This window comes from Pseudopipra pipra, chromosome 5 (genome assembly GCF_036250125.1).
Source record: "Pseudopipra pipra isolate bDixPip1 chromosome 5, bDixPip1.hap1, whole genome shotgun sequence".
Taxonomy (NCBI): Eukaryota; Metazoa; Chordata; class Aves; order Passeriformes; family Pipridae; genus Pseudopipra; species Pseudopipra pipra.
In genome coordinates, this window is record NC_087553.1 from 27,074,132 (window position 1) to 27,090,460 (window position 16,329).

The 16,329-nt window shown below is 43.7% G+C and overlaps 1 protein-coding gene across 1 annotated transcript; it reads left to right on the forward strand.

Annotated features, from left to right (window-relative positions):
* Window positions 1–2,055: 2,055 nt before the first annotated feature.
* GSG1 (germ cell associated 1) lies at window positions 2,056–16,257 on the forward strand. The gene is made up of 8 exons (XM_064655239.1): window positions 2,056–2,410; window positions 3,391–3,494; window positions 4,273–4,339; window positions 8,689–9,007; window positions 11,579–11,626; window positions 13,662–13,814; window positions 13,935–14,046; window positions 15,257–16,257. The coding sequence occupies exons 2-8, from the start codon at window positions 3,463–3,465 to the stop codon at window positions 15,567–15,569; spliced, it is 1,044 nt and encodes a 347-aa protein (XP_064511309.1). The 5' UTR covers window positions 2,056–2,410; window positions 3,391–3,462; the 3' UTR covers window positions 15,570–16,257.
* Window positions 16,258–16,329: the final 72 nt, after the last annotated feature.

Genomic DNA, 16,329 nt, shown 5'->3' on the forward strand with positions numbered 1-16,329 from the left:
TTCTGTCCTGACCTGTCTCCTCCCAGGGGCACAGGCAGCTTCGGCATCTGCCCACCACAGCGTGGAAGGGCATGGGATTCATGAGCACTGGAGATGGCACTTGACAGCAGGACTGTCCGTGAAGCCACAGCTCCAAAATGCCATGAAGGAATTGAAAGGAATCCAAAATCCTCATTAAATCTGAGAAAAAAGAAGAGATGCCCTCAATCCTGAATAATCACCAGGACATCTAGAAATATAAAAGGTGCAATTGTAATATCTAGCACCATGGTTTTCAAAGCGCCCACTGTAACAAAACCCCTCTGCTCAGCACTGTAAGGAAAAGTGGTTTCATTATTCCCTTTAGACAGCATATTAGACCTTGACTCCTCTGATCTGTGTTTGCTACCATCTCTGCCACATCAGTGAAGCTTGTGTGGCCCATCAGAAACTCACTTGTGCCTTCTAGCCACTCTGCTTGCTGCATCTCTTGCCTTGCTTTCTCTTTATTCATTAATCCTTCCCCTCCCAGTTTTTTCTCCCCTCTTATTTTTCGCTTCCCAAAGCAAGGAGTTTTCAATAGCTAAAGAACGAAAACACCTCCCACGTCTCGCCTCAAAAAAGCTAACTCTCTGTCTTACTCACTCTTTTAGATTTCCAAACCTCTCCTGCTAGCTTAGAGGCTTCCTTTGAGGCACTGGTTCCTCAGATACTAGCACGTGAGTATAACTTTAGTAAGCCATGTAGTTCCAATGGCCTTGAGAGGACGATCCATGTGAATAAATAAATCAGCTGTGGAATGGAGACTATGGCCTTTAGCAGAGATGGAAAGTTTTCTGTTCTATATTGTGATTTGATCAGAAAAAAGTTATTACAAGGGACTTCAATCCAGGATGGAGTAGTAACTCCCTTGAAGAAAATTTTAACAGTAGGCTTGAAGTTCTTCAGGGTGCTTAGGTCATACTGATGCAGATGGATTGACTAGATAATCTTTGAAGACTTCCTCTAACTCTGCTTATTCTGATTCACCATGGTGAAATGGAGGAAAAGGTAAATTGAAGTAAAGAACAATTGCTTGGCTTTCTCATTTCCATGTGTGAAACTAAAGTGCAGTGTGGTTCAACTGTGTTGTTGTATTTTTTTTTTTTTGCTTTAAAACATACAAAACAATTATTTGACTGCAAGATCACCTGCACATGTGATGTACTGCTTGCACAGATTAATTTTAGATCCTTGAATTTTGTCATTATAAAAACAGAATGTCTCTCACTGTCTTTGCGCTGATTCCAACATCAACAAGGATCAGCTGTGCTGTAGATTTGTATCTGTGGGAATGACTACAAACACCCCACTTTATAGTGTATGGAAACAAGAACTATTTTTGAAGTATCAGTCCAGCCACGGCAATGCGGAGTTCAGCACAGTTTACTCCATTTCTGGGCTGAGGTTTGTACCCTGCATTGTGCTCCATTTTGCTGGAGTGAAATTCCTAGCAAGACCCAATTAAAACAAGCACTGAGTGTTTACTCCCCATCGCTGCCACTGCTTTGACTGCTGTGTAAACGCACCACTAATGACTTGGTCGATGGGAGGGGAAAATTATGTGTCAGAGCCAAGTACAGAACCAGGAATTTGGGCCATGAGCCAGCTGGTTAAATCACACTGAGTGCCTGTAATGAAATGCATTGATTTGTGACTCTTACAATAACGTTTTTAGGAAATCATTTCAGTGGCTATTTATTTGTGTGTTGGAGCAGCCTGATGAGGTTGGAAAACTGAAGGAGACACTGTGCTTATAGGCCAAGAGCAAAATTTAAAAATTAGGTTAATTAACCATTGGAATAACTTTTCTAAGGATGTGATGGGTTCTCCATCATATTCTGATGCACAGTCAATACCACTTAGTTGTATAAAATACATGCTGTAGTTCCAATAGGAGTTCTGTGTACCACTAGAAGTGATTATCCAAAGTTCTGTGGGTTCTGTCACCCCTGAGATAAGACAATGTTGTTATAATGGTTCCTCTTGATGATAAAAATTCTGTGAGCCTGTGACAGTCATTGAGTCTGGGTGTTAGTGATTCTGTATAGTAACAGACTGAGATCCCATGAGTGGTAGATTTTAACTAGAAACAATTTTCACAAACAGGACTACCAAATTACAAAGATGCATTCTGCAGAAGTGGACACCCTGCCAATCCTGCGGCTGATATAAGGTGCAGTGATGATTTAGCGAGCTCAGAAGGAATTAAACCATCAATAAAATGACAGACTTGGTACATTTCAAAGCATCTGGTCAGATCTCATGGAATTTCTTGGCTGCTACCTGTTCAGTCAGAGAGAAAGAAACAGGGGGGTAGTCCATAATCACCTTGTGGTATTTTCACTGGATGCCTCAGAAGAGCAGATGAGGATAGTGAGCAGTGGATAAGGTAAGTGGTTATCTACTTGGGGGGTTGTATGGACCCTTTTCGGGACTGGTTCCTCTTTAACGTTCTTACAGATCTATGTAAAATTATGTGGACTTTCTTGTCTGCTTACAGTTTATGATTAGCTAAATTACATACCTTTTTTTTCTGTATGCTCAGATGAACACATCCTAGAGATGCTAGAGTTTAAGTACTCTGTGAAAAGCAACCCCCTAGCCTTATATATAATATATAGTCTTATAATTCTTATTCAGAAATTGAAACACCTGGAATTTCTACTGAGACTTCAAAGTCTGTGTTGCTGCGTCCGATTTTTTTTTCTTTTCATGTCTGCTTTCTGCGTGGTTTTTGAATGGTTGATAACCATGAAGATTAGGAAAAAAAATTCAGCCAAGTAAGTCTTGTATTAAGAAAAAAAATAGTAGAAGAAAAATAGAAAGTAGTTAGGTCCGAACTCATGGACTTGTTTGTCCATCTTTAAGATGGATTTACTTATTCCAATTCAATCTTTATTTCTGTTCTGCCACAGTCTTGATGTCTAGCAATGTAAGCTGTTCATATTTAAAAATGGAATTCACCTTTAAATGTGCTTAGACTAGAAAAAATATGCCTGTTGAGGTCATTTTTAGAGCAAGAGTTAATGCATCATGCAAACAGCTAAATAAAGGTTACAATCTGAGTGGAATTATTCAGAGCTCAGGGAGAAATCTGGCATTTGCAGTCTGTCACTGGGTTTGAGAAGTCTGGCTCTCTCCAGTCACTGTCACTCGGGAGACATCCTGCTTTCTATGTGGTAGTGAGGGAGGGGACTGAAGTACTGAATGATCTTCCTGTAAGAACAGCAAAAACAGGAGCAGTGAGAAGTGTCATGTGTGAGGAATGTGTGGAATGAAGGGTGAGTATTAGCCCGTCTTTGTCCAGTTTTCACAGAGAGACTTTATGGGTGTAACTAGTCACTCTTCCTCCTCTCTTTTCCTCTTCAGGTCAGCTGAAGAGCCAATGTCAGGACAGCATATGATCCCTGATATCCCTGGAGGATTGCTGCATGGGGGGCTATGAAGAGCTGTGTGCCTCTTGAGACCAGCCAGTTAAGTATTGCAACTTTTGGGCCTTATCTGGTAAGGTCTTCTTGCCCTTCTTTTCCACCAACATCCCTGGGAGATGAGTGTATCGCTTTGGACAGGATACACCCAAAGCCAGGGTGTAGATACTGATAGAGCCAGGATAAAAATGCATCACTTGTAAGTGCCTGGGCTTTTTTAGAGCTGGCAATCGCCGCAGAGGTGCTGTGCTAAGCTTATGCTCTGCATTTTGTTTCCTTATTTTGTTTCTATAAGCCGAGGGCTTGGCTGATTGCACAGGAAGTCAACTGCTATGGGCATTCACTTCAATGGGCGAATTTTAAACAAGTCACCAGGGACTGGCTGCTGCTGAGTTCAAAGAGAAAGAGACATCCAAAAACTCTAGCCAAGCCAAGTTATGGTGGAAAATATCAGATACAAAGATGAGAAAACTGTAATGCACACAGTAGGTGAAAGACAGGTACAGCTTGATTTTCTTTCCACAAGTGGTCAGATTAGAGTGAGGTTTGAATAGACATTTTAAAAAGAATCAACCAAAATGCAGACCAAACCCAAACAAACCCCCCATAATTTTGCTAAGGGAAGTTTGCTAAAGGAAGATTGTTGAACATTAGGAAATATGTTCTGGTGTTGGTGTTCTATGAGCTGTGTGCAATGATCTGGGGAAAGTTAATATGGTACTTGACAAAATATTGGGAAAAGTATTAGAAAAAATAGGGCAGAAGGTGGAGCAAATGACCTGTTAAGCTCTTGCGTTCATTCATCTTTTTTTGCTTTCCTCAGTGATTTCAAGTGTTCCCAGGCTCAGATAACTCCAAGAGAAGGACCTACCTCCCATATCACAGTCAAGGTAAAGAGTTTGTGTTTATAAAAATGTAAAAAAAAAAGGTGGGGGGGAAATTTCAAGGGAAGGAATAGAAGTCTAAACTTTGGTGTTGCTTCCCCCATTACACACACGAGCAGTAGAGACTCACAAAAAGAAGACCAGAGAAAGACTGCCATCTTCTGGAAGGATAAATATCTGCCATTATTCAGAATACTAAATCTGCTATATGCATATTTTGAAACCATAGTATATTTCTGATAAATTTATTTACCTACCTGAATTCTTATCCATATAAAACTAACTCAGTCTCATTTCATCAATATATATGACATGATCCCAGCTTTAGAAACTGACATAGACTCCTGGGTTTTAATGATATTCTCATCAAGCTTAAAATTACAAAGGTGTTAACATTAAGGATTATCAGTAGAGAGATGGACTTTATTTATTCTTGAGCCTGTAAACCAGCCTTTTTTTTTTACTAAGCATTTAGAAGTCAAACTTAGGGTGCCCAGATGCAGACTGAACAATTAAAGAAAAAAGAAATGCACTCTCCTTTTAAATAGCATCAGCTGTTATCCTACCTACTTCAATAAACTAAGTACATCTGTTTCAACAGAACCTTTTATTAATCAAAAACCTGCAGGCAGTCCACGGAGCACAGAGACATTTAGCATTGCTTTCAGTTAGTCCGTCTTAAAAATGATTATCTGAATTAGAGGAGTTTATGCAGTGACTGGGATTACACTAACCACAGAGCTACTGCCTGCTCTGCTCAGGGCAGGAAGGGTCAGGAGCCTGGGATAGCACAGCCCACATACTGGACCATGAACATGTGGGCTCTGTCTGCTGTTTATGCTGTATGGGGCTGTCACAGACTGTGCTGTCACCCAGAACTATTCCTACACTTGCCTCCAGCCTCCGAGCTCTGGTGTTGGAAGTGGGGCGATGAGAGCAGATGGACCACTGGTTTCCTCTGTCCCAGCAGAGCACCATGGCAGGCATGCAGGGAATCTGCCTTGCTCCCTCCCAGTGATGGTGGTAGTCTCACCCACTTAGCACTGGGCAAAGCCTTTGTGGGGAAGACAGGATGTGTACCTTTGGGGTGCTCCTCTCCCTTGCAGTTTGATTCAATGCAGCTCTGCTCCATGCCCTCTAGTGACAGTGCATTCTCATGAGAGGTGATGTCATTTTTACTTTTCACAGTTTTGATACCAAACAAGAGGTATCAACACCTTCAGATACTGTGGGAGCCTTTAAACTTTCAGGACAAGAGCTCAGAGGGGACTTTGGATGAGTGTGAATCTCTGTCTCTCCTTATTAGGTTCCCAAATTCATCCAATGTTAACCTGTTGGGAGCTAGGATTCCCGGTGAACTTCACATTTTGGTAAAACTGCGACTACAAGGGACACAGACAGTCTACCTCATTCTCCCATCCTTTGAGTACTGGACTTGACTTGTCACTGTTTCACAACACCATCGTGGTGGTGAAGCCATGGTGCCAGTCTGCCACTCAGCAGCTCTTCTGCTAAGGGGCTCCTTTTGGCATCAGAATTTCCAGTGCCTATGGGGAGAGCTGCATTGGCATCTCTTCAGTGACTGAAATCCTCGGTCCTCAGAGCAGATGGAATTGCATAAACTTCCTTCTCCTCATTTATATCTTCTCCCCTTTCTGCAACTGCCAGGTCTGGCCAGAAAGATATCCCAGGGCTGGGAGGCTTGTAGACTTTGCCATTCTTCTGAGACAGGAGTGACCTGATGACAAGGCTGCTGTGGGTTTCCAAACCAAGGTCACTTATTCCCTGAAGCCAAAGATCTGCCAGCTCACTCCATACAAGCTCCCAAACAGCCACCGCATGGGGATGTCTGGAATATTTCTGTGTTTTAAAGAAACTTTCTACTCAGTCAGTGCGGGTCACTGTTCTCCACTTAATCCCAACCCACAGCATCAATCGCCTCCCATATAATCTCCCAGAACAGCTGTGCTGTGATTGCATTGTGGATTACAAAATGACCATTTTCCACAAAACAGCTGCTGATCAGAGGGATAGCATTTAATAATCACTGAGGAGGCAAGGGAGGAGGGGACAAGACAAAAGAGAAAGGGGTTTTGCAGCAATTGGGTTTCTTGGAGGATGTAGAGATGAGCAAAACAGCAGACAAGGCGTGAGTCCCATTCCTATACTGCTCATCATCAAATTAACAGGACTTTGAAGACTTGCTGCTAAGGTAAATTTAGCTCTATTTCCTTTTGGGGCTATCTAGATATTAATAGTCAGTTATTGTCAGTGAGTGCTTAGCTTTTGTGGAGGGAAGCTTTCCGATAATGTTTTCAGGAAGTAGTTCAGATTTGCTTCTCATTCCCTATGTCCTCTGCATTCTTGATCCACTTCCTTCTTCTGACTTATTTGTTTCTTGTATTTTTTTTCTTTTCCTTAACACTTTTCTTGAAATTATATGGCCTTTCAACTACTGTCACAAATCAACTGGAGAGAACATTTTTTCCACTATTGACGATTTAAATTAGAAAGATAATTTTTGTCAATATTGTGAGTGGATTTTTTTTTAAATAAAAGCACAAACAGCGCAAAACCTCATGACAGAAATTCTTATAATCAAGCATTGATGAAAATCTGAAAAACTTTGTGTGCTGAAGGTTTCTATTTTCAGGTGGAAAATCATGTTTTTGAGGAGAACAATTTTATCTACAATTTCCTTTTCAGTCATAAGCCAAATTTTCCACTGAAAAAAACTTTCAGTGAGAAATGTGCCATGAACCTTAGCCAGAAACTGGTCCTAGTAGGTATCTACTCTGCAAAAATGGTGATATCCAACATGCTTTCAGATCACAGAAGTCATTAGCTATGGAATCACTGAGATGTTACCATCTCCAGGGTGCAGCTTTTCCATTGCTGCAAGAATGAAATGCCCTGGTGAAGAGACAAAAGAAGCCAGAGCATAAAACAACACAGGAAATTTTCAGGAGCTGAGTATTTTCTTGCTTTCAGTGAGGCTGTTCTGGGTCAGGTACCGCTTTCTCAGTGTGATGACATGCTAATGAAGTCCTGCTTTTCAAGAGGAGCTTCAGCACCATCTTTATTGACCACATTTCCAAGCTTGCTGGTTAGCAGAAAATACGGTTCTAACTGCACCACTTTTAGCTGTGGTGCAGTCACAAACAATGCAAAGCTTGCTCTTGTATCGTTTATTTATAGTGGTGTCCGCAGAATGCTGGGTCTTTCTCACACGTTCGACGTTGGGTGAGTCAGCCGGAGTTAAGTGAAGAGGACCAGCAGCAGGCAATGTCTGTACAAACTGAATCTATTCGTGGACAAATAGATTTTGAGTCATAAATAGGAAAGAGTGGGAGTATCTGATGAAGCTGTGCCAAACATAGGGAGTGCCACGTGGGAAGAGACATGCGTTGATTACATGAAAGTTGATGTGTAGGTAGATGATACCTAATCAATCTATGGAGTGATAGGTTGGGGTTCTTAGAAGTCAGTGAAGGGTTTTGCAAGAATCCTAAGGTCTTAAGCTTTCCTCTGAGTGGGAAAGTCCACATGACCCTGGTTCCCAAACTGCATTCTGAATTACTTTTAATGATGAGATGAAACTGGGAAGAATGTTTGTGATAATGGTTGCTCTTATAAAAAAATCCCCAACCTTTGGCACTTTGTGTGAGAGCAGAGATGCTGTCATCCCACCACCCTACCAGATTTCTGAAGTGCCAGTCAGGGCTCAGGTGGGAGGTGCTGCTCTGGGGTTTGAACTCAAGCTGCCAGGTCTGGATAGCTGGGTGTCTCCTCTGAGCAGGCCACTGCTTTCATGTGTGTCCTACAACCCTCAGCAATATGGGAACATTTTCCTGCCTTTCCCCACTGTGAAATGACTATACTCTCTACCTCCATAGGGTCAGTAATTAACTGCTTGAAGAAGTGTTTTGGGACACTTGGCAGCAAGATTTCTCATTTAGCTGAACAGAGCAACTCATGGTGTTTGAGGAAGCTGGTTAACAGGTTTTTTTCTATCATCTCTGAGATGGAGTAAATATGATGTTTTTTCATTTTGCTCATGTGCTCAGATACCTCAGATACCTCAATGCACTCAGTGCTGCTGTGTTTGCTGGATGACCCTCTCTTACCCAGTACAGATATTCAGCATACTTTGAAATGGTCAAAGCTTACATATTGATCCACTGCCCTGGCTTTCAAGAAATGCTTCTGCCATGATGAGTGAGCTGTTGGGATGTTGTGAGGAGGACAGTCCTCATAACCCCTCCCCACAGATGCATGCTGGGAAAAGCTGGGACTTGTAAGGCTAGGTGGGACAAGTGGCTGGTGTGACGGTCCCTCCCATTTGTGTGTTGTAGATGGAGCTGCTGAAGCGATTGCCACTGCACCGTACTTTCCTGGCTGTCATCCTGAACCTGCTGGCTCTCACCCTCTCCACCACTGCCTTGCTTGGCAGCTACTGGTGCACCGGGACCCAGAAAGTGCCCAAACCTTTGTGTGGGAAGAGCAAAGCCACCCAGTGCATCGGTGTCCCCATGCCATCTGATGCAGATACGAGCAATGTTTCATCTGAGGATGTGGTGCACTACAGCTGGGAGACTGGAGATGACCGTTTTGCCTTCAGATACTTCCACACAGGAATGTGGCTTTCCTGTGAAGAGAGCATGGAAGGGCCAGGTAGTGTCTTGCTCAGGCAACCACAATTTATTCCCTTGTATTTATTCCACAGGAGTTTGAAACTGAGAGGTGACAGGCTGACAACACTTGGGAGAAAAGTCTTCTTCATTTTCCTAGATGGCAAAAGCCCTGTGCACTGCTGTGCTTGATATATTTCTGTCCTTCACTGAAATGTTCACAGAGCGGGGAAAAGGAGAATGGTTGTCTCTAGTGTGCCCTTCAGTCTGGAACAAGGGCTGTGGAATGCAAATGGTGGTGGTGATGGCAGTGACTTTGTGATGGCATTGTCCATCCTGATGGGAACTTCAGTGACCCTCCTTTCCCTTTCCCCATGTTTCCATTCCTACACATAGCTTACTTCATGCTCTCTGGGGTAAATTTGTGCATGTCCTCTCAAAAATTTAAGTACAGTGATTTTATGCAGAGTTGTCAATTTTTAGCTGTCACCGTGAGGATTGCATTAGTTCGTGTTGTCCTTAAAACACCAAACAGAGAGGTTTTGTTTTATTAAGCAGAGACTGGGCTTTTCTTAAAAAAAAATAATAAAAGAGAGAAAGAGAATTACTACTTATAGATACAGAGAAAACCTGGAGGATTTGAACCCAGAGAAAATGAAGCTAGGAGGCAAATTGACCTGAGGATTAGAGCAGCAATATTCTAATTGGTTTTAGATGTTCTTGTGATGTTGTGACAGGTTTCATTTGTGATTTTTCACCACCTGGGACTGGCACTGTAAATCCTGAAGTGCCAAGGACTGGTTGTGCAACCTGTATGAGAACCCTTTAGTGCTTCCCTTCACCCTTGACTTGTTCCTGTCCAGATCTACTGAAGTCCTTCTGCTGGAACCTGTGCTACACCCTTACAGGTGGATGCTCTGCAGTGCACAGATGCTCTTTACGGCCTGGCACACACATCAAGGATTGGAACTGACCCAGAAGGTGGCCAGTGGAGAGATATGCATCTAAGGATATAGTGATGAAAGTCACTTTCATCAGGCCCATTCCCCTGAGCCCACTGCCCTCTCTTCAGCTCTCTCCAAGGACAAACGTCTCATCTTCTTTAAGCAAGCCACAGTTCCAGTAGAACATTTCTAATTTTCTTATCTGTTGCTGTCAGAGTTTGAAAATAAATAACTGGTGAATAAAAGCAGACAGAAGCGGGGGTTGGAGCAGAAGGGAATGTGCTTGAAACTCTCGTGTCCTAACGGGCAGGCTGCTAATTGTTGTGAGGGTTTCTAGACAGGCTGCAGAAGGAGATGTGTTTATTTGGGACTGGTTTGGGTGTTTGGGTTGAGGTATGTTTCCATGGTGCTTGTGGGAATGGAAGTACATCCCTTGACTGATTTCTCTAAAAGACTTATCTGGCCACTGGGCAGTCCTGGGATAACCCCAATGCCTGAAGGAACACAGAGAGCATGTTACATTTGGATCACAGCAGAGCATGGGGTAGAGCATGGGGTAGAGCACAGTCAGTCTCAGTCTCCTGCTTCCTGTAAATCAAGTACAACCCAACCACTATGGCACATCTTTGAAGCAAGTGCATAGACAGCAACAACAATATAAAAGGGGCTACTAAGAACAAAAGGAGTTTGAGCCAAGCTGCAGAAAGGATTTCATTATTGAGGCTAATCTCAGGATCAGTTTAGATGAGCCATTACTGAATATCCTCATTAAAGTTCTAGGTGAAGTAGCAAACTGCAAGTTAATGAGAACTGCAGATGGCACTAAACTGGGTAGCATCCTGAGAGCTGTGGATGACAGAAGTAACACAGGAGATTTGGAAAGATTAGAACTGGGGATAGAAATTAGGAAAATGAGATTCTTACATGAAGCGGAAATGTCTGGGAGAAAATATTGTGCCAAGTAGAGGAGAGGACCCTCAAATGCAGTAATGCAGTATGCAGGAAGAGAAACTTACAGATAATAATGATGGACCCTCAGCTAAGACAGTAGTTTGTGCCTGGCCAACATAAAAAACAAAGCAAATATGAACACAATTTGTCGAAATAGCATGCCTAATATGTGAGGACAGCGGATCATATTTCTGTATGATCTCTGCCACAGAAGAGAGACTTATATCTCTGTCATGAAGTATTTTATGTGGGAAGCTTGGTTTTTGTTTTTGTTTTTTTTTCTTTGTTCTTTGAGAAGCAGTGCTAGAACTGCTCTTCTGAGATTGGGGTGAGTGGGAATTCACATCCTCAGCAGAAGTGTGGGTCTGCAATCTGTTATAAGCTACACTCCTAATAGACCTGACCATCAGTAATGTTGTCAATGAGTAGCAAAAAATTTTTATATTCAGCACAGGCTCATAAGGTTTATGAATTGCTGAAGGTTTTTTTCTGGAAAGGCAATTTCTAGTTTTCCAGGCAGACTTTGCCTTTCCCTACTTTGCCTCTGTGAAAGTCTGGAAAGATAGTTAGAAAAAGACCAGAGGTGAGAAGATCTGATGGCTGGACTCAGGGATGACTGGATCTATGCACTGAAAAGAAAGTGAGATGAAGATATTTTTTTTTTCCCTTATGTGCCCTGCATTGTTTTGTAAACTAATAGCTTTGATTTTGTGTTTCAGAAGAGAAATGCCGCAGCTTTATTGAGCTTTCACCACCAGCAGAGAGAGGTAAGAGCAAATCCCCATATCTCACTGTAGCTGCCCAGTGTGTCTACTTGAAACGGGGGACCCACAACATTTTGCCTGTGTGAGGACAACAGATTCCCAAAGAGCCAGGCATGAAATCCTGGCCTCATGGTTGCTAAAAGAGCAAAGATTTTGACCCAGATATCTGCGTAAACCATCGCCATTTGTGAAATCAGTGCTGGAAACCTCAGACCCCCTCCCATATGAAGTGGGATTTTTCTCATCTAGTAACTTTCCCAGTCAGAGCTTGTCATCTTGCTGTAGTCCGGGGGAAGAGATGGATGCTACCTGAGGGCAGTCCCTCCCACATAGCCTGCGTGTTAACTCAGTGCTTCAGTTTGGGTGAAGTCTAGTGTGGTGAGTCTAGAAGCCGAATCATCTCTTACTTTGTGGTAAGTGAACAGGACACCTGAAAGTTACCCTTTTAGGGTAAAGTCCTTGCCTCATCAAATACAAAACATCATTTGGGTAGGAGAGATCATCCCTCCTGTCACTGTCACATGTTTCGAATTATCCTGTGGATGACCTCAGTATACTTCAATGTATGTATACATATGCTATGGAGACTTTAATGAAAGCTTTTCAACTGGTGTGGGCTTGCTAACTATTCCTTGAGATGGAGGCTGAAGGCAAGTCATTTCAGAGGATGTTTGTATGTGAAGGGAAAGGTCTGGGGTGCAAAGCCAGTGTCAGCGTTCAAGCCATGAGAGCAAGGGCTGGAACAAATGCTGAGGAATTGTAAGAATGTAGTATCATCATAATTTCACGTAGTATCATCTTAAGATGACCAGTGCAGCTGCCATTGTATAGCTGGGTCAGCACTGGAGAAGGTGGTGTGACTGCTGATTGTGGGCTGGGCTTGGCTGGCCAAGCTGAGTGTGTGGAGAGCAGCTCCACAAATCATAATCAACATTACAAGACCAAATTACAAAGCATCTGTGGAGAGCCTGGCCTCACAACGAAAGGCCAGATGCAGAGGTCTCTGTGCATGTGTGGTGCCTGAAACCTTCAGAATACTTTTGGCAGTCTGATCTCTAATGAACTATTCTCCCTGATGGTGCTACAGCAAGCAAGCCAGCTCCTTTAAACAGGGAATGCAGCTCATCAATTTCTGCTAAAGAGCTGGGTGACTCTATGGCACTAATGATGTTGAGTATTCAAGTCAGTGCCACATTAATGAGGGTTTTCTTCACACTCCTTTTCCCCAGCTAAATGTCTCCTCTACAGCCATTAATAGTTGCTAACAGTAGTGTTCACAGTGCTGCTTCATTTGTCAGATTAATGTTTCTTCCTCAGTGAATCCTGTGCTTTTCCACAGCCCTACATTACAGAATGCCTTTTCTCATTCTCCTCCAAGTTCTACTGCACAGCTGTAGAACTGAGCTCAGCTGTGCACTGTGGTATCACTTAAATCCCACTCAAAATCCCAGCATGAAAGTACCTGCACTCTGTTCAAGAAGCAGGGTGAGTGGTGAATGTTACTGCCCTAGCTGGCTATCGACCCCAAAGAATGTGTTTCATTTTAATTGGGGATTTGGATTGCAAGGGGTTTCCTGAATTCCAGAGGCCAGGTCCTGACAAAGCTGTGGATGCACCATATAGTTCTTAACTAGTTGAGTCCCAGGTTAAAAATCGTTTGCTTACATTGCTGTGATTAGAGCTCAGATGTGTTTGTGGCCAGTCTATGATCACTAGGTTTTATGCTAATACTCAACAGCTTCCCCTGTCTTTTCCCCCCTGTTTTCCTCCTCGCTGTTTATGAATAATGTTGACTTGTTCACAGATGGCATTTTAGTTCTTTTCAGCTTTGCCATGCTAGACTAGCCAAGCCATCTTCTGTGACAGACACTATTCCATTCAGCACTCTTTGAGTCCTCGCTCACAGGTTGGGGCAATTGCTTTTGGGTCTTTATTGTTTGTCTTTGTTCCCTTCTTCCCAAAGTACATCCTTTAAGGATTGAGTTGGGAAAGGGGGGTACTTTCTCTTGAACATGGTTTCATCCTGTATTCCTGGCAGGAATCCTGTGGCTGTCGCTGGGATCAGAGATGCTGTACATCAGCTTGCTGCTCATCAGCTTCATCCTCCTGACAGTGGAAATGCTGCATACTGGCAATCCTGTCTGTGGGATGAAGCTCAATGCCTTTGCTGCTGTCTCCTCGGTGCTGTCAGGTAAGCTTATTACTGTAGGCTTGGAATCACAGAAGCAGGAGAGCCTCCTCTTTCACACAAGGCTGAAGTATGCTGCTCTGGCTCCTGCTGTAACTTATTTGCTTTGCTTTTTGTGTCCAGGTCTCCTTGGGATGGTGGCCCACATGATGTACAGTCAAGTCTTCCAGGCAACTGTTAATCTGGGACCAGAGGACTGGAGACCGCACTCATGGGACTATGGCTGGGCGTTCTAGTACGTGAGCTCTGAAGCCATCTTGACCTCCCCAGCCTTCTGGGTTTCAGCCATGCCACCTGCTTCCTCCTCCTTTCTTGACCTTCTGTGTTTCCAAAGATATGGTTCTCCTACTACTAATCTCTTGTCTTTTCCTTATCCCGTTTTAATAAGCAGTTGCTGAGTTACTTAAATGAGTAGCTACCAAAGGACTGGCAAAACAATGGGGTCACACCTAAACAATTTCCTTCAACCCTACTGACTAATCAGGTTTGCCTCTCTGCTGGTTTGCCCTGTTTGGTCTCAGCTCTTCCCTGTGTGCAGAGGGCAGTGTCACACTTGTGATGATGCTCTCAAACATGCCTTGTTTTTCTGCAGTTTTAGTAAGTTGCATGCTGGTTTGGCATCTTCACTAAGCAATGTCCAAAGGGCCTATTCCTGCAACACCAAATCTAGACATATGCTTAAAGATGTGGACACAGCCCAGCCCACAACCAGCAGTCACACCATCTTCTCCAGTGCTGGCCCAGCTGTACAATGGCAGCTGCACTGGAGGCCAAGGTCCTCTTAAGATGATACTACATGCAGGAAGGAGCGAAAGGGGGTGATAGACCACGGTGTCACTTATGAGCCAGGAAGAGCAGCTGCAAAAAGCAGGTGGCTCAGGGTGCCTTTCTCTAAAGGATAAAGTAGCCAACAACAGCTGGTATGACATATCTGACTTGAAAAACAGTTGGATGACCCTTCCAAGTGTCCATAGAAAGTGTAGGTTCGATTTGCAATGCTGTACTGATGATGACCACACTGATTAACTTAAACACTCCAGTCATGTACCACCCATGAACATCAAATGTCAGCATGGCGATCTGGTTACACTCAAGTAGACAAGCCTCATGTGCAGGAAGACACTGAGCAGCCCTGTAATACAGAACTTGCTTCCAAGCTGTGCTGTCCTGCTCTGACCAATTACAGATGTCCCTGCTGCCCTTTTCCTCTGCCCTGTATCCCTCCCTTCCCTGTGACAGGGATGACCAGTATTTAACCCACTGATCTAAGAAGGATCTTGTGGTGGGATAACCCCCAAGAACTGTAATTCTATGAGCCTTAGTCATTCTAGTTCATGTCCATGCCCAGCAGCTTCTGCCTTGAAGATCAGGGTGTGTCACAGTGTTCAATTCCTTACCCTACCTGGCTTCTCACAGCATGTGCTTCTTTTGTGTCTCTCTGGTAGCATGGCCTGGGCCTCCTTTACCTGCTGCATGGCCTCTGCTGTCACCACTCTCAACACCTACACCAAGACGATACTGGAATTCAAAAGGAACCACATCAAGGGCTACGATGGGAGCTTCAAGGATCAGCCTCAGCACCACCAGTGCTTCCTACAGCAAATAAGCAGCTACTATGAGCCCAGAGGCAAGGCCTTCCTTTCAGTCTCTGAGGGAGTCGATTTCTACACTGATCTGCAGCAGAAAATGCTACAGCGGGAACCAGAGCTGGAGCTGGATGAAGTCTTGGGCCAGACAATCGGGGAGGATCGTTGTTAGGGATGATGAGTGTACAGGGACAGAGCAATGGGGTTTGGGAGGCACAAGAGCTCTGCAACAAACACTGGCATCACTGTTAGCAAGCTCTTGGGGGACTCTTCCTTCCTCTAAGTTCAGGGATTGGGAAGAGAAGATGGGCACTGGGTTAGGGCAACCTACAGTGCTAACAGTAGCAGGCTGAGGGTCCTCCCTGATCACAGTTTTATGGGTGTCCTCTGCTGAGAAGGGTGAAACTGGAGGGACATTTTGGTGCCAGCTGTCTCAAGTACTTTCAGGCTGAGTTGAGGCAAATATCCTAACCCCAGTTAGGACTGGGGAATAGACAGTCAGCACCATCCAGATGGCAAATTGCACTCTTTGAGTGAGTCACACTGACCTCAGTTCAGTGCTATGGTGAAAGGCATCAGTGTTCATACTGATCAGTTGCCATCCTCTCTGAACACCCTATTTATTCTTAATTTCCAGGCCCAGACTCCTCTTCTCCCTGACCCTAGATTAAAAGTCCTGCTGCAGTAGAAATGGGGGGGTAGCTTTCAGACATCTCTCTCCTCCACTTTCCTCTCTGTAATGACTCCCACATGCTCCCCTCTTGCTTTTTCCCCAAAAATCTCTCATTCTGAGGTACTTTACTGTCTGCCTCTTTTTACTGTTTCTCCACAACCTTTAAGAATCTTTGGCTGTACTTTTGCTTTTTTCTTTGTTTCTATTCATCTGTTCCTTCTTCCCTATCATAAAAATATTGCAAGCAACCCCCAAAACA